This window comes from Botrytis porri (assembly GCF_014898465.1).
Source record: "Botrytis porri strain MUCL 3234 chromosome Unknown BPOR_003, whole genome shotgun sequence".
Lineage (NCBI taxonomy): Eukaryota > Fungi > Ascomycota > Leotiomycetes > Helotiales > Sclerotiniaceae > Botrytis > Botrytis porri.
The window spans coordinates 2,616,040-2,643,173 of NW_024066077.1; the positions used below are offsets into that span (position 1 = coordinate 2,616,040).

General features: G+C 40.2%; 5 protein-coding genes across 5 annotated transcripts; 1 reads left to right on the plus strand and 4 right to left on the minus strand.

Annotated features, from left to right (window-relative positions):
• Positions 1–4,950: 4,950 nt before the first annotated feature.
• Positions 4,951–8,808, minus strand: EAF01_002819 (uncharacterized protein; the record flags this gene model as incomplete). Its single annotated transcript, XM_038911073.1, has 15 exons — positions 4,951–5,379; positions 5,523–5,673; positions 5,727–6,107; positions 6,157–6,251; positions 6,324–6,732; positions 6,794–6,836; positions 6,972–7,017; positions 7,109–7,172; positions 7,229–7,247; positions 7,357–7,417; positions 7,612–7,686; positions 7,748–8,162; positions 8,214–8,299; positions 8,356–8,552; positions 8,607–8,808. 15 exons carry the CDS (start codon positions 8,806–8,808, stop codon positions 4,951–4,953), a joined length of 2,673 nt encoding a protein of 890 aa, XP_038773995.1.
• Positions 8,809–9,061: 253 nt separating this feature from the next.
• EAF01_002820 (uncharacterized protein) lies at positions 9,062–10,120 on the minus strand (the record flags this gene model as incomplete). Its single annotated transcript, XM_038911074.1, has 1 exon — positions 9,062–10,120. The coding sequence occupies one exon, from the start codon at positions 10,118–10,120 to the stop codon at positions 9,062–9,064; it is 1,059 nt and encodes a 352-aa protein (XP_038773996.1).
• Positions 10,121–11,494: 1,374 nt separating this feature from the next.
• EAF01_002821 (uncharacterized protein) lies at positions 11,495–15,198 on the minus strand (the record flags this gene model as incomplete). Its single annotated transcript, XM_038911075.1, has 3 exons — positions 11,495–13,459; positions 13,514–14,107; positions 14,167–15,198. 3 exons carry the CDS (start codon positions 15,196–15,198, stop codon positions 11,495–11,497), a joined length of 3,591 nt encoding a protein of 1,196 aa, XP_038773997.1.
• Positions 15,199–21,571: 6,373 nt separating this feature from the next.
• Positions 21,572–23,132, minus strand: EAF01_002822 (uncharacterized protein; the record flags this gene model as incomplete). The annotated part of the gene is made up of 2 exons (XM_038911076.1): positions 21,572–22,954; positions 23,013–23,132. 2 exons carry the CDS (start codon positions 23,130–23,132, stop codon positions 21,572–21,574), a joined length of 1,503 nt encoding a protein of 500 aa, XP_038773998.1.
• Positions 23,133–23,704: 572 nt separating this feature from the next.
• EAF01_002823 (uncharacterized protein) lies at positions 23,705–26,046 on the plus strand. The gene is made up of 2 exons (XM_038911077.1): positions 23,705–25,056; positions 25,111–26,046. Exons 1-2 carry the CDS (start codon positions 24,135–24,137, stop codon positions 25,308–25,310), a joined length of 1,122 nt encoding a protein of 373 aa, XP_038773999.1. The 5' UTR covers positions 23,705–24,134; the 3' UTR covers positions 25,311–26,046.
• The last annotated feature ends 1,088 nt before the right edge of the window (positions 26,047–27,134 follow it).

The following is a 27,134-nucleotide window of genomic DNA, read 5'->3' on the forward strand; positions in this document are numbered from 1 at the left end:
ATTATCTATTAATTATTTATTAAATGTAAGAAAGTTATTAGAAGTGTATTAGCATTAGAATTCTACGCTATGGTTTTAGACTTTGATATTAGTGTAGCAATTAAAGGCATAATCGATAAGATTTTCCCAAATTGTAAAATCCTATTGATTATATGTATCGATTCCAAATCATTTTATAACTGTTTTACGAAACTCAAAACTATTAATGAAAAGAAATTAATAATTGATATAATAATAATTTAAAAGGTGTATAAGAAATAAGAGATTATAGAAATCAAATAGATTAATAAAGATTTTAATTTTGTAGATATAATAATTAAATTCAAGTTATATTAAACTCTAAAAGATTTAATTGATAATAATACTATAAAGATTAAGGTTACAAAATAGGTTGAAAGAGATTAAAAGGATGGGTGGTTATATAGGCAAAAGAGGTATTAGTTAGAAGGATATAATCTAGCAACTTTAAAGAGTTATTAATGTTGGGATAGGGATTATATGACTATACTAATATTAATACTAGTGTTTTCTGATACTATAGTAATACATTTTGTAATCCTAGCTTTTAGAACCTTAAGTAATATAATAATAGTATGAACCATAGTATTATATTAACTTCACCATCCCCATGGTAATACCAATAATAACCTTTAAAAAATTATATATATAATAACATTATATAAATTAATAAAAATAATAAATAAATTAATAATGGCTTTTTAAAGCTCTAATCTAATAATTACAAATAATAATCTTAATAATAACAAAATCCTATTAAAATCCTTCTATTACTATACATATAACAATAATAAAAAATTTATAAAAAATTTAATACTTAAAAAAAACCTTTACAAACTAATTAATATTAATAATATTAATAATCATAAAAAGCTTTTATTATATATAATGTTTATATTATATAATAAAATTAATAAGATTTCAATTCATATTATACTTACTTATCTCATGAATAACTCTTTAAAACTCCTTAATATAAGTATTAATAACTTCTAATAGAGCTATAATAATATCTATATAATTTTTAAATATTTATTATTATAAAGATAAATCATATTAAGATTATAAAATAAGTAATATAAACATTTCATATAATATCTATATAACAAATATATAACGGAATAAAAATAAGGAAAATAATCTTTAAACTTTAATCTTCTTCTTAAAAGACATAATAAAAGAATATAAATAATTTTTATTAATAAAAAGGAAAATGTTTAATAATAAAAACGAAAAAAAAAATTAAAAAATATAAATATCATAATTAATATAATATAATAAAATAAAATAAAATTATAGATAAAAAATAAAATAAATTATATTATAAAAGGAAATAATAGAAAAGGAAAAACATAATTACTATAAAACAATAAGAAATAATAATAAGATTATATAAAAAGAAAAGTAATATATAACGATATAATAATAAAAAATTTAAAAAATTCTATAATATCTTGAAAAATATTTGTAATATATATATTATTAACTTGTAAATTGAAAACAAAGTATTATATTGATTATCTTTATAAATATAAATAATTAGATTATATATATAATTAATATAATAGAACTTTATTATAATAAACTTAGATGAATTTTAAAGAGAGATGAGTTTTGTTATTTTCCTCTGTCTACTTTATATAATTAGATATATTTAGATGTATTATATAATTAGTATAGCTTAATTATAGATAGATTAAATCGATTAAGAATTTATTATTACTATTAGCAAACTAATAGACGAGAATTAATTATTAGTTTAAAAAGCTTTAGTAATATAAATCTCATTTTAGTATAAGTTAATATTAAATAAATATAATTCGAATTATTAATATTGTTTAAGAAAGACAGACTGGAATTTTTATATATTTAATTTTTCTTAAGTTTTAAGATTAATATATTTTGAATTAAACTGAAATTCATTATTTAATATATATTTAATTTTGAAATAGATTTAAAGAGATTAGTTTTTATTTATACGTTTTTTTATACTTGCTTATAAAAAGTTATTATTATAAGTATTAATATAGAGTCGATTATTATTTCGATATTAAAGAGTTTTTTTATAAATATATAGTTTTAGGAAAAGAGGTTTTAGAGAATTAGTAAAATGTTTTTGAGTGATTTGATTTAATTCATTTTTATTATAATTTTAGTTTTTATTTTATATGTTAATTTTTATAGTATGAATAGTATGAATAGTATCTTTATTATTATTAGTATGATCTCTAATATGATTCATTACAAATATAAATGTAGCGAAATCGATTGATGTAGTCGGAGTCTGTATTCGAAATCTATAATCGGAGTCTATAGTTCGGGATTCATCATTTATACTTTTCATCCTCAGACAGACGAAAGTAAGAGTGAGATGAAGAAGACTATGAATAAAAACATATAAAATTATAATCTTAATGTTGATCTCATAATTATTATAAGTAGTGATTATGAGTCATAATTATATTTCGATATTTGACTTTTAGTATTTAGACTTTTTATATTATATTATATTAGATTATAACATGTTATATTATGTTATACTAGTTATACTATGCTATGATTATTATATTTGTAATAAATAAATAAATGAATGAGAATATTTTCCTTCTTTTCTCTTTTAATTCATTCCTTGTATCAAATTTAAGTATATTTACATATACTCAGGTACTTATATCTGACTAGGTAGGTAAATATATGATAGCTATATAATGGTAGCTATATGATAGTAGCTATATGATGATAGCTATATGATGGTAGATATATAAGTCGGGTACCCTACTTTCGGGCCACCCTCCTTTTGAATTACTTTTTACACTAAAAATGGAATTTTTAACTCTTTTATTTATGAATAGAATTTATTGAAAATATTTATATATAATTCAAATTGTTTTGAATCTAATCTGAAATTTTTAGATTTTTAGGATTTTTCTGTATTGAAATCTAGAGCTTTAAAATATCGATTTTTAAATTTGTATAGAAATCACATATAAATTTGAAACTTTTATGAAATCTTTAATAACTTTTTAATAAAAATTGCTAAAAATAAACTGAAAAGTTTTATTATAAATTTATAATGTATTTTTTTTTTAAAAAAAACTTCTTATAAATGAATATTTAAAAGAATACTCTTAAAATTATAGGGATTATTTATACTACTTCAAACTTATTATATACTATATCTTTATAAGTTATCTATTAATTTTTTGAATTTTTTTTTTTGAATTTCTATATAGATTTAAACTTAAAACTTTCAAAAAGATATACAATTTTCTTTTAATAATTATTGTTAAAAAGTTATTAAAGATTTTATAAAAGTTTTAAATTTATATATAATTCTTATATAAATTAAAAAATCGTTATTTTGAAGCTTTAGATTTCAATATAGAAAAATTCTAAAAATCTAAAAATTTCAGATTAGATTCAAAACAATCTGAATTATATATACATTAATTTTCAATAAATTCTATTTATAAATAAGAAAATTAAAAATTCCATTTTTTGAGATTTTTGATGGTAAAGAGTGGCCTAAAACAGGAATGGCCCGAAAGTAGGGTACCCGACTTATTTATATAGATAAATAATCATACATCCTCACCTCCATCTTATTGACAAATTCACTTTCAGATTCCATTTTCCATTCCATTCCCACCCATCCACTCCAATCCAACTCCCATCTCAATTCCCACCACCCTTCCCTTTCCATTCCAATCTCACTTCTTATCCCCTCAGAACATCACTGCGTGTCCACATAGCTATCCATCCATCCAATCTATCATCTCTCATCAATATCATTCACTTTCGTCCATCGTATCTTTCTCAAACCTTTCATACACCTAAAATTTCCTTCCTAAACATCAAAATCGAGCTAGCCAACTAACAAATAACTCATCGAATCTTTCTCCAAAGCTATACTAATAATAAACCCAAGTCTCACCCTTAAAAAGTGATGAATAATATTGTTTTCAAATAATCAATACAGGGAGATATAAATCTGCTTTATACACACACACACATACATATACATACACGATACGATACTATATTATACTACATCCCTCACCAAGCATATAAAAGTACCTTATCTAACAAAAGCGAAAAAAGGACCCTCGATCTTAAGATTTGGTATCGATATCGATCTAGAATCTAGATTTTTTCTACTTACCTACCTACCTACCTACCTGCCTATATATCTATACATCTCCTCGCTTAACATCCACTCCCCCTTATAATCTACTATACCCCACCTACTCCATCACACCACACCACAGCACACCATACCCCCCCTACTCCATCACACCACACCGCAGCACACCACACCCCCTCTCCTCTACCAACCTCATAAAATGAAACCAACTCACTAAATCCCCCCTCCCCCCAAAATTCAAAAAAAAACCCAACCACCCATCCACCCACCCACCTACCTACTTACCTACTTACCTCCCTATCTACCTATCTAATAACATAAATCCAATCTAATCCCTTCTCATCAATCACCCATTCATGACCACCCAACCAACAGCCACCCACCTATATAAGAAAATTAAAAATTAAAAATTAAAAATCAGAAAATTGAAAATGGACTATTTCAAATACGTTTAATACAAAATTGCAAAACAGTAATGGAGAGATGGAAAATCATCTACGAATGTATTTTGATGTGATATAATAATCCATTATTTCACAACTGTGGGGGAGAGAATATTGTACAGCAATGTAGAATTCCTAGGTAGGCATGCTATGTTTCTACAAGCGGATATAATCTGGAGGATACATGTCATTCTATCAGATCACATCACATCACATCCCATCCCATCAAATCATCTTCTCAAGTACTATACTATAAATCAACTCTTTAAACTCATGTTATGAAAATCTCACCATCATCTCCTCCTCCACCTTCTCCTTCATCCCCTCCCCCCAGCCTAGCCACCCTCACATTTCAGGACAACCCCCACTCTCCTCCATGGCACCCATAAAATCCTTCATATCAATTCCCGGAGCTCCTGAACCACCATCTTTTGTCGACTTAAAATTATCCAGACACTCCTCGAATTCCTCTAGCGCATCCTCTCTGGTACCCTCGGGATAAAACCCCTTCCACACCTTCCAAAACGAATTTTCAAACATTTCCTCGTCAGCGGCATCTGGATGCTCCGCGTGATATGCCGCAATCGTTTTGTCCAGCGTTTGGATTCGGCGCTCGAATTCTTCTGCTTCCAACTGCGCTTGCGTCTTGACTGGTGGCGGTTCTGTGCGCTCCGCGTATTCCCATTTGCTTTCGTGTCGGCCGTCAGCATACGTGATGCCGGTGTCCGCCTCGGCCAGCGTTTCCAGGTCAGTTTCCATATCCTCGTCGTCCCACTAGTTGAAAATTGAGATGATCAGCCATCGAATCTCAATGTATTTTGTAGCTTCCAAAAAAGCACCCAAGTGATTGGGAAACTCAAGCAGTCGAGAATTAATCTTGAGCAAAGCGAGGGGAGTTCAAAAGACGTTTTACTCACCTCACACAAAGCCTCATACCCCGCATCCCAATCAATAAGTGATCGGCCTTTGGGTAGAGTAATGTCTCTTATGCTTGTTTCTCCACAGGTGAGTTCTTTGGATTCCGTAGTAGTCAGTGGTAAGCGTCGGATGATGCCCTCTGGAGCCCAACTAAAATGAACACTGGGTTAATTTCAGATCTCACAAATTGTATTGTCACTCACGTAAGTAATGATCGAGTAGATGCTAAAACCTGCACTAAATCTTCAAGTTCTTCTTTGGACATCAAACCTAGTCCAACCTTGCTCGCTATTCCATCACCCCGTTTGACATCGGTGTTGAACACGGTAAGGAAGTTCTTCATGTCAACGTCCCAGAAGATCGAATGTAGCCACATTTGATCTAAATAGTCAACATACTTGATGGAGAACAAGTCAATAGCGACACAAAGTCTCAAACCTTTGACGAGTTTCCCCACAAAAGATTCATCCCATGGACCTATTGACTTGAAGGGTGAAAGATCTGTCTTTGGCCAACTGGAGGCATGAAGTTGGATGGAGCCACGATAAGTCGAGATGTCACGATATCTTCCATGAGGCTGGAATCTTACGCACCATTATCATCTGCACCTGATATGGAAGCAATAGAAATTACCTGAAGAGATATGGGACGGCTTCGCAATGAAGAAGATACGCACGCCATTCTTGGGCACTAATTTTCAGCCCACCATGTCGTAGAATGTAATCACGCTGTGCACAAAATTAGCCTTACTCCACTTTCAAATTTGTGATCAACGGCCCAAGACTAGAGGCCATTCTTACCAAAGTATGCTCAGGCATGGCGAAACACATTGTGTGCAGGGCCAACTGTCGACGATTGTCGATTAAATACGCGCTAATCTCGTCGAACCGAGGACATGGCGGTAAATCTTGATCTTTGAATTCAGCAAGCGTGTCAATTCGTGGTTTCATTTTCTGGTTGAGCCTTGGCTCTCGGGAAGTACAAGCCTTTCGCACAATGGCGGCCGGGGCCGTTGTGACCCTCCGTCGTTTGCGAGGGGGCTCTAAAGTATCCAATCTGTCCGACCTTAGGCCAGTATGTTGATTGTTGTTTGGTATACCCTCAAATTCGGTAAATGGATCCCTTAAAATAGGCCATCTCTCACCATTTTTCTTGAGAATAAATTCTTCACCTGTGACCATTTTATATTTCACAGTTTGTGTTCCATATCTGTTGGTCTCAGCTTTTCACCCATAGTAGCAACTTTGGAGGAAAAGTAAATTGGACTCACTTCCGAACAACGGATTCGAATCTGCTTTTGCTTCCCATATCCACTAAAATTTGTCAACATGTCGACGACTTATCAAACGGTTCAGGGGACTGAGCCATAAAATTTCGAGCAGAAAAGACCAATCCCAAAATATGTATGTCATTGTATAGCGATTAACAAATAGCGGTGTTGTACTTACTATACCAGGAAACAGAAATAGGCCAATATGTAACTCTGTAGAAGTCCTATGTGATTCGATGCTAAATCAGCACTGCCAGAATTCATTGTGGTACATTGAATGCGGGAAGAAACAGCTCGAAGGGATGGGATAATTACCGGTGGCTTTTTGAGTAGGACTGGGTTCCCTTCATTACCTTGAGTGGCGGCGGTATTTATATCACTGCTTTGAGTAAGACAAAAGGAATGGTATATTGTTACCTAGTAGTCGTTACTTACCTAAACACAGTTCCCCCCTCTTAATGATGAGTTAGCGTGAGATGATTATGGCCATTGAAAAATACTTTTTTGCTAGGGGCTATATAGACTAATATATAGGATTGCATGAGGACATTAAATATGCTTACCTAAATCGAGCAGCGAATCTTCTAGTGGCTCACGAAGAGCCCGTGTAGTCCCGCCAAATACCTGAATCGAGATCAATATTTGCTGGTATTTCCCCCAGATAGGAATCCACCTACAGTCTGCTCCATCTAGAAGCGAATGATAACACATCAGTATTCTATAGCTATTACCACTCAGCAAAGACTCACCGATAACCCCCTAGAATAATTAATAAAAGCTCAAAGTAGGCAATGGTTTACTTACATTTCCGAAATTACCTCCTGGTGAAAATAGATCTCATCGCCATTATGGCTGGGAAAATAGGCCTTGTAGACCTGCTGAAAAAGGCCATGCTATACCAAGTTAGAGCTAGACGAAGGACTTCCAAATCGGGGCCTTGAGGAAATAGCTTACGCCAAACTCATGTATGATAGTCTTTGCAACTTCTACTTGGACCAAACGTCTTTCTGCAGTGTTCAATTTTTCCACAGTTCCAGGAAGCAAAGCCGCGAGGGGATGGAAACTAATGGTTACAACAGAATCATTGCTTATTTTGCTGGTTAAAGTTTGTCCAGAAATACTTCCTTTTTTGTGATCTACTGCTAGAACACCGCTTGCTGGATCGGTAAAAGAGCTTATTAGACGGAAATATATATTCTTAGAATGTTTCAATATTCCGTTTCGGACGTTCATTCTACCTTTTTCACTTCCATATACTAGAGGATCTCTAGTGTTAAATCGTTTCAAGCCTTCAGATGAACGAATCAATGTAAAGGGGACCTCGGACGGTGGAACGTCAGTCCACTCGGTGGCAAGCAGAGCATCAAACCTATACAGGTAAAATTAATGGCGAACTACATAGAACTGAGGGTATAACTACCATGGCCACAAATCCGCATGCGAGATATACAAGCTTGCTATTCGAATCGATGGAAGTATGGCTTCCCACACAGTGTCGTCTGTACACTGCCATCTTCATCAGAACCGTCAATTGCGCCCGCTATAGGAAGCCTTTGACTTACAGCATTCCAGTAGCCATCCAAGTCTCCTCCCAAAGGAAACTCAGCTATGTTTTTTGGCATCGGGTAATTCCACTTTTTTCTTTGGATTGCAGGATGAATGGTAATGTCAGCATTTGGGTTAACCGCAGTTTCATCTTCATAGATGTGGTAAAGTGGTGCCAAGGCATCTAATCTCTCCAACTCTGCAGCGGTAAAATCTTGCGGCAGAACGTATTAGCGAAGATCTGTAATCTAAAGTGAGAACTGCACACTTCCGTAGCAAAGTCTCTGTAGCCAGCGCACATCATCGGCGAATTTTCTCTCATGATCAGTAGAATGCGGTTTCAAAGTTACTGGCGTGAGGGCGCTCTTCAATGGTATAACGCCTCGAAGTACTGGCTCACGGAGATGGCCGTATATGTTCGCAAGCTCAGTGCGAGGTATTTGCGGTCGCCAACATGGATGAGGAGGCATGTTCAGTAGTAGGGCAACAACCTTTCGTCAGAATTCTTCAATCTAGCTTAATTGCCTTGCCAATGAATATAATCAGAGGTATTCCGTGATAACATTTGCTGTCGCTGGAGAGAGAGAATTGACAACTGTCATTCCAACTAGCACAAAGAAACAAAGAAAGCATGCAACCGATGCTTGAGATAAATATACAACAACAAGGACCAAAGACGAATCCGGCCAATGACTACAAGTGCTTTCCGGGATTGAAAAGCCATTATTTCAGAGTTAAGCTCTCGCCATTCCCCACTTCCAAAAATCTAATATCTCCTACCTTTTCTACATCACCACTCTCGCCATTTTCCTCGGCTTCTCTCTCCAACGCTTCCTTCAGCGTCACGACTTTACGATTTAAGAACCAGCTCACAATTCCTCCACCCACCTTGACCTCATCATGCGTACCAACCCAGTACCTCGCATTCAACAACCTTTGAACCTTCAATCCATTATGTGCCCCTTTATTCAATTGTGCTCGAGGTAGCGAAATATCTTGCAACCCATGCAGTAACGCGAGGGTTCGAATACGCGGTTGAGCATTTCCCACCAGTGTAAGATCCCCAGGGTCGATTCCATGAGGTGTATATATCACAGCTTCAGGTATATTGTCATTTGCGTTTCCATCTGAAGTATTCCTCCCCGAAAATGTCGAGAACGTAATCATGATAGCAGAATGGTAATAGAGCAAATCCACACCCGCTTTGGCAACTCTCGATATACCCACCCAATCTGGTAAATGCTGTGTAGAGGACTCTTTCCAGTCACCACCAAACCTAAGTATTTCTTCCACATGGTCAAAATGTGCCCAGGAAGTTATCGCGGCCGCCGCTTTCGAAGTCGCAAATACCGGAATCGTATTTGAAATTTCGAGTAAAGTTTCCTTGTGCATGTGGTCTGTGAATTCATGGCTCACTACTACTGCATCAATCCAGCTTCCATCGCCCACGATTTCTTTTTTATGCGCAACTTCCTCAATACTCCTGATGAACTCTTCAATCTCTGTGATACTTTGTACTGCGCTGGGATTGGCATGCCATTGTTGACTAAAGAAGGCAGCAACATCACTTTGTCCACCACGTAGCCATGGGTCAATCAATATATGATAATATGCTTTATTGAATGAGTTTTCCGCTGTTTTGGGGTAGGGTATCGAAAGAAGCCATGTGGTGTCTGCATTAAGATGCGTGATGAGGGGTCGAGAAGTATTGAGAGTATCGTGGATAGACTCGTTGGGAGTGGTTTGAAGTAGCGCAGAAATTAAATTGATGGGTTGATCCATTTTCACTGTATTGGAAGATTATTATTGTTATTAGTATGCATGTTTATAAGAAGAGGCAGGTTAGAGTTGAAGTTAGAAGAAGAGTTTCTAGCTAGGTTACATTGTGGTAGTGGCGGGTTCACATGAGGAAGGTAAGGTTACGGGAGTTTCAATGACGTTTGGAATGCTAACGATAGGACTGGCCCGAGCTCACCGGGCTCCCAGGGTTGGATAGGTACTTGCAGATGAGATATCAAAAACATAAAAGCATCTACTTCTAGCAAAGGAAATTCGAATTCAAATTGATTGGATTCTATTAACTTTGTATCTCGGTTTCTAAACTATGGTCATCATAGCTTTACCTTCTCAACCCTTGAACCATTCGATCAAATTATAATTCACACCTCACATCACGAATCACATTCACAACCTCAAAAAACCCAACTATTCTTTCAAAAGATACTGTTTCTGTTTTCACTCTCAATTATTACAAATGATTTACCCAGGGTTCATATCCCCCAATCCATCATCGTCTTCCCCACTTTCTCTCTTCGCTTCTCTCTCAATTCTCTTCTCTACTCCCCTCAAAATCCTCCCCTTTCCTCCTTCACCAAGTCTCGCTTCTCGCTTCTCGAGTCTCAAGTCTCAAAACCCATCCCCCTCCACACACATGCTCTATTCTCAATCCACCTTCAATATCGAAGACCCGCTAGATCTAGCAGTAATCTCCATCCATGAATCAAGCACACGCGTATTTTCTTCTCTCAAAATGAACCCATTATTCGAGACTCACTACCAACTATCACACCACCCAATAAGATATCCCTCTCCCCGTTCTCATCTCATTCCCCGCACCACTAAATTAATAGAGAAGAGAAGGTAAAAAAAAAAAGCGAAACAACAACTTTAAAAAGCTAAAGGTAAGAGAAAAATAAACTATTCGACTACTCTTCACAATCAAACAACACAAATGCTACTCAATTCAACTCCCATAACCCCAAGATATAATCTTATCCACAGCGAAAGCAAAAATATAAACGAGTCAAACATCTCGTCCATCGATGATGAGACTCGCGATCCACAAGTTCAGGTCCAGGTCCAGGTTGAAATCGAGTTGAGCGCGAGAAGATATAACAAGCGAACCATATGATGAAATGCAAGAGAACGCCTGCCCACACTCCACCTCCAACCTCCCGCACCAAGATCCAGCAGGCCCGCCAAGCCGTTCTAGAGAAATGAAAGCAAAGCTTGCTGTCATTCAGACCAAAAGCTGAATCGCAAGTTTCCGGTACTTTCGCTGAAAGCTTATGCATAAATCCAGAATTTAACAAAGTTGTTATCGTGTATATGTCGAAGTGATATCATTTAAAAAGAATTCTTATCTCCAAACGACTTTCACTCTCCACGAGCCTTTCCACGTCTTCGGAAAAAGTCCATGACCTTTCTAGCTGCACCACTACTACCACCATGATCATTGTGTGCATGCTCTTGATCGTAAGCATCGGCAAACTTGCGGTTATTCTTCTGCAGTACACCTCTACCATTATTGCGTCCTGATGGTCGTCGCGAGTCTTCATATGAGTTATTGTTGTCATTCTGATATGGACCACGTCGACTTTGACCAAATGAAGATTCAGAATCAGTTGTCAGTGCTGATTCATCTTGGCGGAAGTTTGCAGGCGGTAAAAATTGTGGTGGGCCACCCATTCTAGCATCTGGATTCTGCTGTTGTGGTTGAGCAAAACGTTGTCTTTCTTGTTGTGCTGGGCTACCGCGGTTTTGATCATATGCCACATCCGCATGCTGATATTCAGCTGTACTTCCACTAACATTTCTGTTATCCTGCGACGCGTCAAGATGATTACCTTGCATTTCGGGATATGGCTCATAGTGACCATCGGTTGGAGTGCTAGCAGGTGGGGTATTTGGGTCTTTACCGATTCCGATAGATTTCAAGGAGAATGATGCCGGGAGAAGAGAAAATCTTCTTGAAGCTTTTTCCTGAGAACCCGTCGTGGATCGCCCAGCTATACTTCCACTTCTCTTTTTGCCAAACCCAAATGATATGGAGCGTCTGGAGTCTATCGACTGTCTCGAGTCATCGGTATTTATGATATTAGCATTTGACATGCTGACTGGAGGATATGACTTCTTTGGTTTTTCCGAAGATTTCTCTGCATGTGATTTACCACCAAAGAGCGAATTTGTTCTGCTAAATATGCCACCGATCGTGTTTGATCTCTTGTGAGTCTTGCTGCCTTCAGATGGTACATTTGCAGTCCCCGCTGGAAGTCCTGCCACTCTAGCGAATTTTGGAGCGATAGGTTGAGAAGTTGATTGAGGAGGGTATTCAAAGGTTTGTTCGCCTTGAATCATAGGAGGGGATATATTGTAACTATTCGAGCTCTTGGGTTGAGGTTGAGACATACGGCCATGAGCATTGGTGCCGGCGACGGTTGGTGCCACAGGTTGGCTGTAAGATCCACGGGTTGGGAAGCCCATAGACCCAGATCTATTAGAAGTCATGGAACCGCCGGTAGTTGGTCTTGCGATTGATGGTTGGCCAGTCACTGGGGTCGTATAGTTAATGTCTGAAGCTGCGCGGTGATCCCGAGTAGGTCGAGGAGGTGGAACCATACCTTGTTGTCGCTGTGAGCTTCCCGTTCGTCTCGCCGAGGCTGCTTGTTGGGCTTCTCTTGTCATTGAAGGATCCTGAGATAATTGCTTCTCTCCGGTAGGGACATTTCTCCTAGAACCTTGAGGAGCTCCAGAAATCTCGACTGGGCCTTGACTACCAGCACGAGCGCGTGTTCTCGAACCAGACTGGGCACTGGACGAGTTGGGAGAAGGCTCACCTCTCTGTGTTTGTGATCTTGGAGCCACATATTCGACCTGCACGGTTCGTCTCTTGTTGTCCTTTGAAGTTTTAGGAGGTGCCTCTTCTCCATCTTGATCCACATGCCCATGTTTTCTGCTAAGATCCCCAACGGCTGCGGGTACCTTTTGTGATTTGGGTTCCCGAACTGAAGCACTTCTAGCGAGTGGAGGAGCTTCTTGGGGTTCCTCAGATGGCACAGTAGTATTGGCAATCTCCACGGTAGTAGTTGTGCTGCTAGTAATGAAGCCAACGACATGCGCATATTCGCTCAACCAACTGTGTCGAGCAACTTCAAATAAATCTGCACGTTTGCGTGGGTCTGGAACAAGAATACGACGGAGAAGGTCGCGAGCGTGCGGTGTAACATATTCTGGAAAGGTAAGTGGTGTCGAAACTATATATTTGTAGAGAAGGTTAATGTTATCGCCCTCGGGATTGGCTGGATCATCATCGAAAGGTAGATATCCTGCAAGCATTGCATACTGACTTCATGTTAGTGGTGCAACTATCAATAAGTGCAAAACATCAAGACTTACCAAAATTACTCCGCAACTCCATACATCGACCTTGCGACCAGTGTATAGCGAATCGCTCACAACCAATTCTGGAGCTGCATAGCACGGACTGCCACAACTTGTCTGCATCAGATCTCCTCTTCGCGAGCCACCAGGTAAAATCTTATCCAACTCCATACGCTTGACATAGTCACGACTAGCTAAGTTGTACTCGATTTCGTCTCCAAGCTCATCGTCTGGGTTAAAGGTGTTTGCAAAACCAAAATCCGTAATGATGATGTTGCGGTTGCGATCCAGTAGAAGATTCTCAAGCTTCAAATCTCGGTGAACAATTCCCTTCTTATGTAAATATCCAACGCCAGAAACCAATTGAGCAAACAGGCGACGAGCAGCGTTATCCTTGAGGTATCGGTGGTTGAGAATGTAGTCAAAGAGTTCTCCCCCTGAAGCATACTCCAGAATAATACCAATTTGCTTTTCTGTCTCCACCATCTCATGTAATTGAACAATATTGGGATGGGATATCTCTCGAAGGATGGCGATTTCTCTGTAGATCTTTGCAAGCCTCGTAGGGTTCGTTCCTACACTATCGCGGCGGATGAGCTTGATAGCGACCTAGGAGAACAAAATTAGTATAAAATCAAAATCAAAATCAACATTTCGTGAAGACTTACTTGAGTACCACCTGCTTGTTTCCAGCCCATCTTCACCTTACCAAATTCTCCCTCTCCAAGAGTATTGCCCAAATAGTACTCACCGAATTTACTGTTCTTTTCACGTTTCCCCGAGTTTGCTGAGTGATCATGACGGGATCTCTGCTGCCGAGGAGCCTCTTCGACCACTGGAGGAGCGGCAACGGCATTAGGTACAGCCTCAGCCATTCGTTCCCTCTCTCGCTCCAAATCCACCTTGGGATCGCTAACAATTACACGATTCAACACCTCACTTGCTTCGTGGGACAGCCCAGCAGGTGAATTGGGACCCGCTGGATGTGATCTATTCTGTGCATTAGAAGGTGGTCCAGCTCTCTGATCACGACTTCCACTCGGTCTTTGCGGTAAAGCTTCAGGTGATTGTTGAGCTCTGCGTCTGGCCCGAGTTGCCGCCGTGGCAGCAGCTGTTGCATCGTCGTTGCTTGTGCCATTGGTTTGTATATTCCTCCTCTCATGGTATTGGTTCTCCTGTGACTGTGCCCGACGTGGAGAATCTCTCGCCCGCGGCTCATCCGAATGTTCACCTCGTCTCGAACTGGAGCTACGATTTGTGGCCGAAGTTGCAGCCGCGACTGCTGTACTCGGTCTGTTGGAAGAAGATCTTTCCGAGACAATCGGGGGCACACCTCGTTGATGATCGCCCGGAGCCATTGGAGCAAAACTCAAAGGGGATGTGGTGGTGGTTGGGGATACTTGACTTGAGGGATTATTACTGCGAGGATTTATTGGAGCTGAATTTGTGGTTACCGAAGGTGAGGTGTACTGGGGTTGGGGAGGTGTGTTTGTAGATGCGCCATTGCCGCTCGGCCTTCGAGATGGTTTTCTTGCAGAGGAGGGAGATGCGTTGGTGGTGGTTTGATTATAGTAAGGGTCTCGAGATGGTTGTGAACCCGAAGTGTAAGGTCTCCCCGAGGATGATGGTGCTGCCACTGGAGATTGCGATCCTATTGATGTTGGTTGATGAGGGGCGGTCTGCAAAGCGGCTGAAGACATATCTTGTCAATTTTGCGCACTGTTGTCAATCGCAGATTGGGTGTCTAGCAAGCGGAAATTACAACAACCGTTGCTGAGGCACGATTCAGAAGGTGCTATTATGATTGCGAGGTTTTCGCCGGTCTATCACCTATTTCCACCAACTAACATCATGGGAGGGGGAATCTCGAGGAAAATTAATTGCACCTTGTAGACGGGGGGGAGGGGGAGAATGGGAACGCTGGCGATAACAATTATCAATAAGAGGGTTTGTTAGAAATTTTAAAGTTTTGATAAATTTTTAAAAAGAGTGTCGCGGCTGGCGCTGAATTTGGGCGACTATTATGTTAGATATCGTAGCTCCTTAACAAAAAAGTAGGCGGTCGAGGAATATGGGTTTATGGCGGGAACGACTCCTTTAGTCAGTGTCGATCCTCTCTTTTTTTTATCCCTTTGGTGTGAGAGAGAGAGTGAGAGAGAGTGAGAGAGAGTGTGTGTGAGTGAGTGTGAGTGTATGTGCGGTCGTTGGCGGATCAATTGAACCCAAAGTTGATTTGCTTTGATTTGATTTGATTGATTGATTGATTGATTGATTGATTATAATTCGTATGTAGAGAGAGGTAGAGAGAGGTAGAGAGCGTAATTAAATGTGGGTGGCTGGGGAGAAAGTAAAGCAAGACCCCCAAGATTGGAAATTGAAATTGGGATTTGAGATTGAAATGAATCGAATTGAGTTTTTTTGTTTTGGATTGGATTGGATTGGATTGGGATTTTGATTTGTTTTTGTTTTTCAGTCGAATCTCGATGTAGGTAGGAAGTATGTACCCTTCTTCCGTTCTACCTCTTGATGGGAGGGAGGTAGGGCAGGTATGGTGAATTGGGCGAATTGGGTGATGATGAAATGGTGAAAAAGAGGTGAGATGGTAAAATTGTAAAATGTGAATGTAATTGTCAATTGTGACGGATGGTAATCTTCTTTGGCGATGTTTTATTGGTTGTTATGATTAATCCTTTTTTATTTTTTATTTTCTTTCGTATTGAGGATGGATTTATGGTTGTGATTGTTTTGTCTTTTCTTCTGCTTCTTCTCGTTCTCGTTCTGCCCTTCTCTTTTCTTAGCTTAACGACAGTATGTAAGTTGGATTGTATGTGGTAAGGGGGTTTCTTTTTTCTTTTCAATGTACAACAAGCAGGTTAAATAGAGAGAAGGGGGGGGGGGAGAAAGAGGGGGAGGGAGAGAGCGTAACAAGTGAGCGAATGAGTGTAAAACAGTAAGAGAGGGAGAGTGTGTGTAAGTAGGTAAGTGATGTATGTGGTGGTAGTGTTGTGGGTAAGAGTGCGAAAGTACCTAGTCAAGTCGATTTGAGGAAAAGGAAGAATAAGGTGGTAAATAAGGTACAAGGTCAATCAGGTAATCCCTAGGTCAGGAATATAAGGCATAAGGTAGAGAGGATAGAAAGGATAGAGAGGATAGAGAGGATAGAAATAAAAGAGTGAATAGAGACAATGAGAGAATTGTTCAGATTGTTTTAGACGGCATCGATGTATATAATCAAGCACCTTGTACCCGGAGCATAAAGCTGTAGAGCATGAAGCTTAGAGATTATGCTCCCTCTGCTTATAGAAGAAGCTTGTTTATAGTGATTTCCCGCACTTTCGCGGGTGTAACACTGGGTTGATGAGATGGTGATATGAAGGGACCCAGGTAGGACTCTGTAAATAAGATGTGACGATGATTTAGGTGCTGGGTGTGAGCTGGATGCGGGCTGAGTGCTGAGTGCTGAGTGCTGAATGCTGCTGAATGCTAGGTGCTAGGTGCTGGGTGCTGGGTGCTAAGTACTAGGTGCTAGGTGCTAGATGCTGGGCTATTGACTATTCATATCTTGACTGTTGGGTACTGAGTGGGTGCTGGCAATTCCCACGTTCCCTGTATTGGGGTCCTTGAGACCTTGAGTCTTTGGGTCCTTGGGTGAAGATACTGTCTGTGTATGAAGACGAAATAGGGAAACTCTCCGTGTGGGTAGGGATAGATAAAACCTCGACATAAAAAATTAAAAATTAAATGTGAATGTTGGATAATTACTTACTATTATCTCCCAATCAATATTCCTTCCTTTTTCTCACGCTTCTCTTTTCTGCCTTTTCTTTTCCGGATACGTATGTATGTATGTATGTATGTATGTCTGGCTGGATATACGTATGTACTCGTCCTGTCCTGTAATGCAATGAATACACTATACGGTACTATTGTCAGTCGCTAAGTCAACAAGCGGTAGTTTCTTCTTTCTTCTTCCTTACCACAACCACAAATCCTCCCTCGATGATATGATATCCCAACCCTTAAGCTTAATAACAAAGACTCTTCTCTTCTTTCTCGTTCCGTTCTTCTTCTCACTGCTCACGTTCCCTGTAATTCCCCAATTCCAAACTTTCTCTGGGTCAGCCAAAACCTTCCTTCTCAATCTTTACAAAGTAATCTCCTTTTGGTTCATTTGGCGAAGTTGGATGGGAATGGGGCTCATGGAAGGGAGGTTCAAACTGGTCAAGAAAAGGAGAAATGATAAAGCCTAGGGCGGTTGATGAACGGAGCGGGAAACGTGAACAAGGTAAGGCAAGCTTGGGGATGGTGAAGTGGAATTATGATGGCGAAGAAGAAATGCATACTTGCACGACCTATTCAAGGCCTTGACTTGGACACCCGTGAGATATGAATAGAAACCGGTGGTTGCTGGTTTGTTTGTGTTGGTATGGTATGTAGGGTATGGCTTGATACTTTGTGATATTCATACCACGCGAGAACCATAAGGGGAAGACGATGAATGAACGAATGAGACAATGCATAACATACCTAGAGAGAAATAGAGCAAGTTGTAAGAACACTATCGTGTGGTTGGAATCCAATTGAACGACTAGCTGGCTGGCTGGTATCAAATATTCGTTCGCGTTCGCTGCTGCGTCTAGGTCCTCGTCCTCGTCCTCGGCTTTTCAATGGTATCAGATGGGACGGATGAAGGAGGCGATCGATCCGGAGATATATCGAATTTGATACTTCGAAAATGCGAAGTAGGTAGGCACGTAGGTAGGTATTTAGAACACACTCAATCAAAAAAGAATGAATCCAATCTTCACAGACAGAATCTCAATCTAGAGGAACAAGAATGTCTTTTACTTTTTTCCCCTTTTCCTTTCCTCTATTCTACCTTACATCGCTATACAAGAGGATCACATCAACTTATTATCAAATTCACCGCCCCCGAACATTTCGCATGAATAGTCCTCTAAATACAATATTACATATTACATCTATCTACCGAGTATCCCCATTCGCATGCGCACTCTCGAAAGGAAAAGGGGAATGGAGAAGAGAAGAAACAGGTCATTCCTTGACACATCAGACGAACAAAAGAAAGTCCCCAGAAGTATATCCTCCTAGCATTAGTCTTAACATGCAATCACCCAACCATCTGCGCGTCTCCTTCGCGTTTTCTCTGGCATAACATACTAGACACCATCCCAAACCTTAACAAAGACCAGCCATAGCCAGTCCAGTCCAACGGTGAGCGAGCCCCCCCAAAAGAAAACATCTGATAGCCTTCTAGCTCGCTCCTCGAACGACACACGCGGGACCCACGAATGAGGGGGAACCTAGACGAAATGCCATTCTCGGATGGGATGATGTGGTTCCATCCATATGCATACTGGGAATGTGAACAAATGGCATAAATATCATCATTCTGAAAACTTTGTTCGTCTTTGCATTGACGTGGCAGGCTCGGATCCTGGAATGGTACTTGGGGACTTACTAGGCTGGTAGGGAGGTAGCTTTTCTTTGGATTGACTTGACCGTCTGTTCGTCTGTGAGTAAGTAGTCTGTTCCGTGTATAAATATTCAGATCGTTATTGGTCCCTTTTCATTTCATCTGTCTGTCAGACTCGCTTGAAATTCTAGGATCCCCCTCGTGCGTAAACTAATACCTCTCTTCATGTACCGGTAAATCCAGATTCTAGTGAGGATCGAATTTGTACACCGTACAGAGTGATACCAATGAAGTCATCATTCATCAATCATCATTATCGGCGAATTTTCCCTTGATTAATCTATCTTCTATCAATTCTAAATATTCTAATCCGAGTATCAACAAGGAAACCCAGCCACAGCATCACCACATATACACATCATATTACTCTCTCTCTCTCTAAAATAAAAAATGATCATCTTCATCTCAACACATCCTCCATCTTTTGGTTCTCCACTACGTATCCATTATTTCATTCATTTATTGATATAAATATAGAGTGGATAGATGAAGTACTCCATAACACACCTACCCACCCACCTACCTACCCTCCAATTCAAAATTCGAAGTCCAGCGACCCATCTTCATCTCCTCCTCCTGACTCTCAACTCTCGACCCAATAAACCACAAACAGTACGGTAATCGATCCTCGACGATACCATATAATCCCTTGATCCATTTATCCATCCATCCCAAGACCTCCATGAAACCCCTCCCGTCTCCTCCCCAAGAATAAACAAACAAAAAATAGACAGTCCATCCTTCATCCCTTCCCATAAATACTATCCCGTCATGGTACACTCCACTACCTAGCACATCAAACAATGACATGCATAAACACCGGAGATGAAGCGCCCATCTTTCGCAACCGATGCAAATAAACGCCCCTCCCTTACCGAGGAGTGAGCGAGCGACCTTACCTGATCTCCTGATATGCAAGTAATATGATTTTCAGAGCTTTGTGTGTAAATTTGTCTGTCTATCCTATCTATTGTAGTAGGGAGATAGGTACTCCGGAGACTTTTGAAATATATATGATGTGATATATAGGTGCTATGTTTATTTGGAGGATGGATTGGTATGCGTATTTATCTGATGGGTTGCTTTAGGTTGTGTGTGTATCAGTGAAGACTATTTAGGATTGAAAATATATGGAGGAAGATAGATAGATAGGTATCGTAGGTAGATACTAGATCAAGTCAAGTCATATCAGATCACATATATCGCAATGCTATATTAAGTATCTATTACCTACCTACTAGATAGACATCTAGGTTTCACTCTCATCTTCTATTTGTTTTCCAGATGAAGCATAGCATTACCTACATATACAAATTCTAAAGCTCTAGAATAGAAATAGAACTACCAATATAAATACCATCCTACAAACACCTTCAAACTTACAATTCCATAGCTATCTATCTATCTTATCTATCTACTTATATAATACCTATTCATCAACACACCAAATCTACAAAGTACCAAATTCCCCCCAAACAACCTCTGAAACAAATTAGATACCGCTCGCTCCACAGAAGACTCGAAGAACCCTTAAATCTTAGTTATTTCATTTCTTATTTCGGGATTGTTTCACTGCATATACAGGTAGGTAGGTAGGTGGATATATAAGCATTATATCAACATTGAAGAAGGATACAAAATAAGGATATTTACATGTACATTATCAACTACATGTTATTGCTATAATACCTGAGAATCATATACTACTGATATATCCACATCTGACGGCATATCCATCTACATCGACCAAACTCGAATTCAAAACCTCACATCCGTATATACCCAGGTATTCATAACCATCCAAGTCCCCCTCGGGAAAAAGAAGCACCCCAATACCAACAAGGAAAGATTCAGGTACCACGCACCCACTCACAATCCACCACCATAATCCATTCCCTAACTACTAGTCAACGTTGTATTACAATTACATGCATGCATGCATGCACCATCCCATTCCCCTCCCTCCCATTCCATCCCATTCATTCACCTCGAAAACACGAATCACACATCGAGATATAAAAGAAAACCCAAAGACCCAAGCAGATGAGAGTCAACCTACATGTGAAAGGTGCAAGGTAGCTTTGTTTCAGCATCCTTCCCGATACGATAAACAAACCTGATGATCCCCCCAGCTATAAAGTCTTCGGACGGGCTGATGAGTGCGGAGTCAATTAAGAATGTGGTTTGGGGGGTTAATATATATTAATGTAGAGTTTTATGCTGGAATTGCTTGATTGATCGATTGATTGATTAGCTGTCACTTGGTTATTCATAAAGTAGATAATAAGGACCGATCTAACCGACCGGATGTATAGTTAGCTCTGATATATGAATCAAGAGCTATATGAATCAAATTATTGCTGAGGTCGAAACTTTTGCATTGTTTGCTTCATTGTCTCATCTACCCGTACGATTGATATATATTCAGGTTCACAGCATCCGAAGCAGGTATCAAGTGTCAAAGTTTGTGCACAAGGTTCATCGATGCTTTCATCAAGCACGGGGAGTTGCAAGGCAAAAGCTGTGCTCAGCGAGATTGCAGATTACTGTGCTGCTTAAACAATCTCCATCCGGGATTACATTTTAATGGAGATGTCATATACATCCAAACCTACTGCGAGTCCTGTCAAGGCAGAGGCATAAAGTAGTAATATCCCCATAGCTTGGAGATTGCTAACAAATAAAGTTGGGATGGTCAGGTTGACGAGTCCTGTGAGTAAATTTGCAGCCAGGAAGATGGCCAGACCGTTTCTGTTATATGCTTCAAGGACTCGACTCGTTAAGAGTTCATAATTCTCCTTTTCCGTCTTCGCATCCGTGCTTTTATGAGCCGCTGGGGAGAATATCGTTTCCACCAAACAAAAAGCAGTCAATTGTGAGCAGTTGAAAGCTGAAACCCATAGAAAATACGGAAGGTTCGCAAGGCGGCGTGATACACTTAATGCCAATCCATATTTGTAATTCGTCGTAAACAAGTAGAGAGCAATCCACACTCCTGACCATGTACCCATTTGCATCAAGAGGCGTTTCCTCTGAGCAACTGGACCTCCAATCTGCATGGAATTGCGTGGTAATACGAACATCCCCGCTGCTTGACCAGCCAGAAATATTGCGAGATAGCCAAAGAAACTAAAGATTCCTTCACGGTTCTTCGAAAATAGATCTGTTCTTGGAGCTGTGAGTATAAAAGCTTTTAGACTGGTATATTCGAGTGCAACTTGATACAGGGAGCCGAGGATTACGGCCAACAAGGCGTATGACGGGATGAGTTGAAACGCGGACTGAAATATCGCTACGAATGGAGGAATGAATGCAAGAGTAAAGAAGAAATTCCAGTGCACTCCGTATTCGGTAACATGCTCCGCATAGTCCAATCCTTTGACACTGTATAAACGTATGGCCCCAAGAGCAATCAATGGTAGTGAATGGCGTATTGAGTTGTATAAGCGTGTGCTGAGCTTCGTTGTTCGGCCAGCATTCTGTTCTTTGAGTATCGACCGGGCGCCTACAAGACCACCTGAAAATACGAAAGATCCTACTCCCATGTCCATTAATGATGTTCCCCAGTTTTCTACCTTAGCAAACCTCCGTGGAAAAATCCTAAAATCGACTGCCAGTATAGCTATACAAGTGATAACCAACATCGCTCCTCTATAGATGGTAAGGAAAGGCTTCTTCGGAAGAGGATTCAATTCGTCTGAAGGTTTTGCTTTTGATTGTGGCACTCTTGATTTCTTTTGCGTAGCCTTCTGTGTCGTCTTCTGCGTTGAAGTTGCATATAGTAATGGAACTGGCGCAAGGAGTAAGAGATTCAATATGAGAGGCATATCCGCGTAGACAGAAATCGCGAGTAGAATAGCTCCGACATTAATGAGGAAGTCGACAGCGAAAGCAATTGGAGTGTATGGGGCGAAAAAGTGCTGGCGGCTCTGTAAAGCCGACCAAAGGATGACTGCAACCTGTTCCAGTAAGTTAGCTCGCTGTGCAATAATAATTGTTTGCATTGCCCAAACATACTGGAGCGACAGCAGTAACCAAATTAATTTCTCCAGTTCCTCCACCTGTCAAATTTGATACGAAATCCTCCTTCAAGCTTTTGTAACTAGCAGCCATAGCTGCTTCGGCTGCCCGCGACATACTGGCAACGCTGGGCTTGTAAAATCAATTGAATGAGAATGTCAAAAACTGTGTTATAATTTTTGATGAGGCCAGACAATTCGACGCAATGTGGCTACGACAGCCCCGCCGCTCGGTTCACCAAATCCATCACCTCACTCTTCCGACTTCACACCTTGTGAGACATATTTTTTTTCTCGTCTCTTCCATCGAAAGCTTTCAACGATATCAGTGCATTTAGTCTCGACCAAGACCATGATTCATGTTTCTGAAGAAGTTAGCATCTTGGGAAAACCGAGAGAAAGTTCTGACCGGTTTAGATCCCTAGCGCACAGCCACCTCAAACATTTACTTCATGATTCTTTCTTTTCCAATGAGATGTCTCGCGGATACTTGAAACAACTTCTTTCTTTCTGCTATTTCATCAATCTTTCTGGTGGCTTCTATTCTTTAGAATCACTCGTGAGTGTACGTTTCAAACCGCATCCGGCCTATCAGGTCATGTGTGGTTGAGACACGCCTGCGATTCGGTTCAACGGAGTTTCTATCAAAAGCCTGCGGCTACCCAGTTTTGAGAAGGTCTCGGGTCCCATGGGAACTTACATCCTTTGGCGATACAGATCTCTCCATAGTTACAAGCGGCTTTGATGTTAATAAGCTGAGTAGGGAGACTCAAGGGATGTTATGAATCAGACATTCTGTAACTCATTTCCTTTCAACGTGAGTAGTTGGCGTCTCATATGAGCAAACGTAGGTATGGACGAGAATGCTACTCCATATCATCTGATTTCTATTAGATCATATAGTATTCGAGTTCTTTGGCCAGCTTGCTCTTGGGATTCTTTTTGAACCCCATCCATCAATAGAACTGATATCTCTTAAAATCACAAAAGCGATCGACCATAAGCACTTGCATTCAAACTTGCTATTCCTTTATTCAATTTATTTAGTCATTTCTAATCAGGTTTCTGCTTTCTTTTCGGGTGTTCCTTCAAGTAATATCCGGATTCTGCCCAGTCTACCATGCCGGAGATCTTTCGCCCGCGGAATAAGAAGCTGCAGTATCCCGAATTGCATGCGCAATCTGCGCGAAATCGTGAGCGTGAGCGTAGCGTTCCATCCCAGGGCGTTGGGTCCATATCCCCGCTCGCACAACTCCCCAGTCCCAGCCTAGTGGCAGCACGAGCTTATGCCTCACAATGCCAAAAACCAATCGGCTGGAAGTTTGATGCCTGGTCGCGACATAATAGCTTAATTCAAGCACATCAAATCCCCAGGAGGCACTCTACAATGGTGACCCCGGCGAAATGCACACGTTCATTGGACAAAGCATCTTCAAGTATGATCTCCCCCAATTCGCCATCATCGCAGATGGTTCCAGGGATTCTACTTGCCAATGAGAAGATAGGAGAATCTAAAACATGCCTCATCATTCAATCAAAAGAATCATCGGATTTCAGCATCTTCGATATTAGGCGGCATTCTGAAGCACCAGCTTCTTCCACTTCAATACATCGTGTCCCGTTCGAGTATACCCATGATCGCTTGCAGACTTGGGGTCACGTTTATTTTGGAAATATTGTCACCGCCGATGCTTTCGTTAATGCAGTCAATCTAAGGCGACCAAGCTTGGGAATGATAAAAGAACAGGATGTGCACGAGTCCTTCGGGATATCGGATCACGCGATTATACGTGCGAGGGTATTGCCTAGAGAAATCGAACGAAAGCCCTTTTGGATTCAAAAAGAAGTTGACGTTCGAGAATTACGAGACGGCATACCAATGCCTCAATCCAAGCAAGACTATTCACGGGATCCAATAATCGTTAGAAGGTCTAGCAGGCTTCGACGGTTGTCTTTGCAGCAAATTTCCATCCAAGATCGACGCGGGACCGCGCACCATATCAGACGTCAGATCAATCCCAATCACGTGGCAGTGCCGATTCGTAAGTGCCTCGTGTACAATGACAATGTATGTCATGACTAACAATTCATTGCAGACATAGAATATGCTTTACATTATCTCCCAGTTTTGGCCGCTCTGATGCTATCGGGGCATATCCGTAAAGGTGATTCCATTGATTTTCCTTTACCAAGCCCAGAAGCATGGGTTGACACAATCGCCTATGTTTACACCGGCCAAGGGGAAATTACACTGGCTATAAGGGAAAACATTTCATTTCTAGCTGGTAGGGTATAAAGAGAAGGCTGATACTCTCACGCGGGTCTTTTGAACCAGGGTAGAACGGGACTACGATCCGATGGGACACAGCCTAGAATTGGAATATCTCAAACGGATCCTTGGGGAATACACGTCGGGATTTCATGCATAGCTGCGTGGGTTTGGTTCAGGCCACGTGGTGTACTGGTGAGGTACTTTTAAGGATATCACGCCGTGCATTTGATGGAGGAAGCTTAGTGACGACACATCCGTTCAGGATCTACAGTTTCTTACCAAAATGCGACAGTAAGCACTTTATTGCGATCTACGACACTCTGTACTTGAAACAGGATAAAGCCCTTTCCTTCAATACTACTCACACCTGATATTTCAAAGCTTCATGGGAAAGTCATTGGTCTTGATCATCGACGGAGGGAGTTTCAATTACTCCGTAACGTGATTGAGCAACTAGGACCGAGACTCCATGCGCGACCATTTTCCTATGTGGCATGGATGAAATACATGACGCTATTGACGGCCAAGGTACATAAATATGAGCAAGGATTATTAAAATCTCAATTTACGACCGTTGACCGAGAAAGGCGCGATAAGGAAGGAATTCAGGATTTTTGACTCGCATTGTCGAGTCATGAAGCCGTGAATCGGTAAACTGACATTTTGTTCGGCGAGGTAATTGTGCTTGATTGACCGAAGAGCCGATGGCTCTCTTAGCAGGTCTTGTCTTTCCAATGACCTAATTCAATCATCAAAGACCTCGTATGTTCTGCTAATTTCCTTGAACAATTCGTATGAAGAGGGTCCAATCGATGTGCATACCATGATATTCAAATCGAACTAGTGGATGATTTGATTTAAAGAGCCTTGCCCTCGGCATTGATCTATTTGAAGTCGGCCCAATTACTTAATCCCCGTCTAGTTCATCATCTATAATACCCTGCCGCGTCTAAAGGCCGTGAAGATTTAATATGCCACAAAAGCCTTGAAATCATGGTGTTACCATCCTTACTAGTATAAGTATGCTTCATTTAACCGCAAATTCTGACAGACAGGTAAATGACTGCCTCGCAGAATGGACCTACACAAACGCCTCAATATCAACAAAGAAACGGTCCTAAAAAACCTTTTCTCCACAACTTTCTTCACTATTCAAGAAGTCTCCCACAAATTCCCTGTATTTACATCTACTAGACAAATATATTAGACGAGATAAACCGTAGTAAAATCTTTCTTTCCATCACCAACAGTTGTGGCATATGCAGACCACGCCAGAAATGATACATCATCTCCACGAACCTTTACGAACCTTTATATACTTCCCAATTTAAAAGACGGCTTCAGCATTCTGTAATCTCTCTGATGACAGGTTTTCGAGTGCTTCCTCAGATCATACGTATTCTCATAGGAAGCACATGTAACACCTAGACGCCATCCATGCAGGTCCATCCGATTCAAGCTTGTTACCTAAGATTTTAACAGTCCTCAGTTATTCTCTTCTTGCTTGTACATCGATTTTCGCGTGCTAATCGTCACCAACACGCCCTCGCTCTTAAGATAATGTATGAAAGCCTCTTGCTTCATGAAACCCACATTTGCCAAAAAAAAAGGCCAAACACGAAGAGTGCCCCCATTTCCCTACCTTCTCCAATCATCTCCATCTTTTCGGATCATATGTTGTGGTTTCGTCATATTGATCCAAGGTTTTTCAATTTCGAACAGATAGAAGCCAAACATGTGAATATGACATTTTCACGTCATGATGTCCCATATCAGTATCAAAGACACAAAAACAACGAAATCTATCCAGAGCTTCTGGAATTTCATGGTGCGTCTCGATTTCCATAT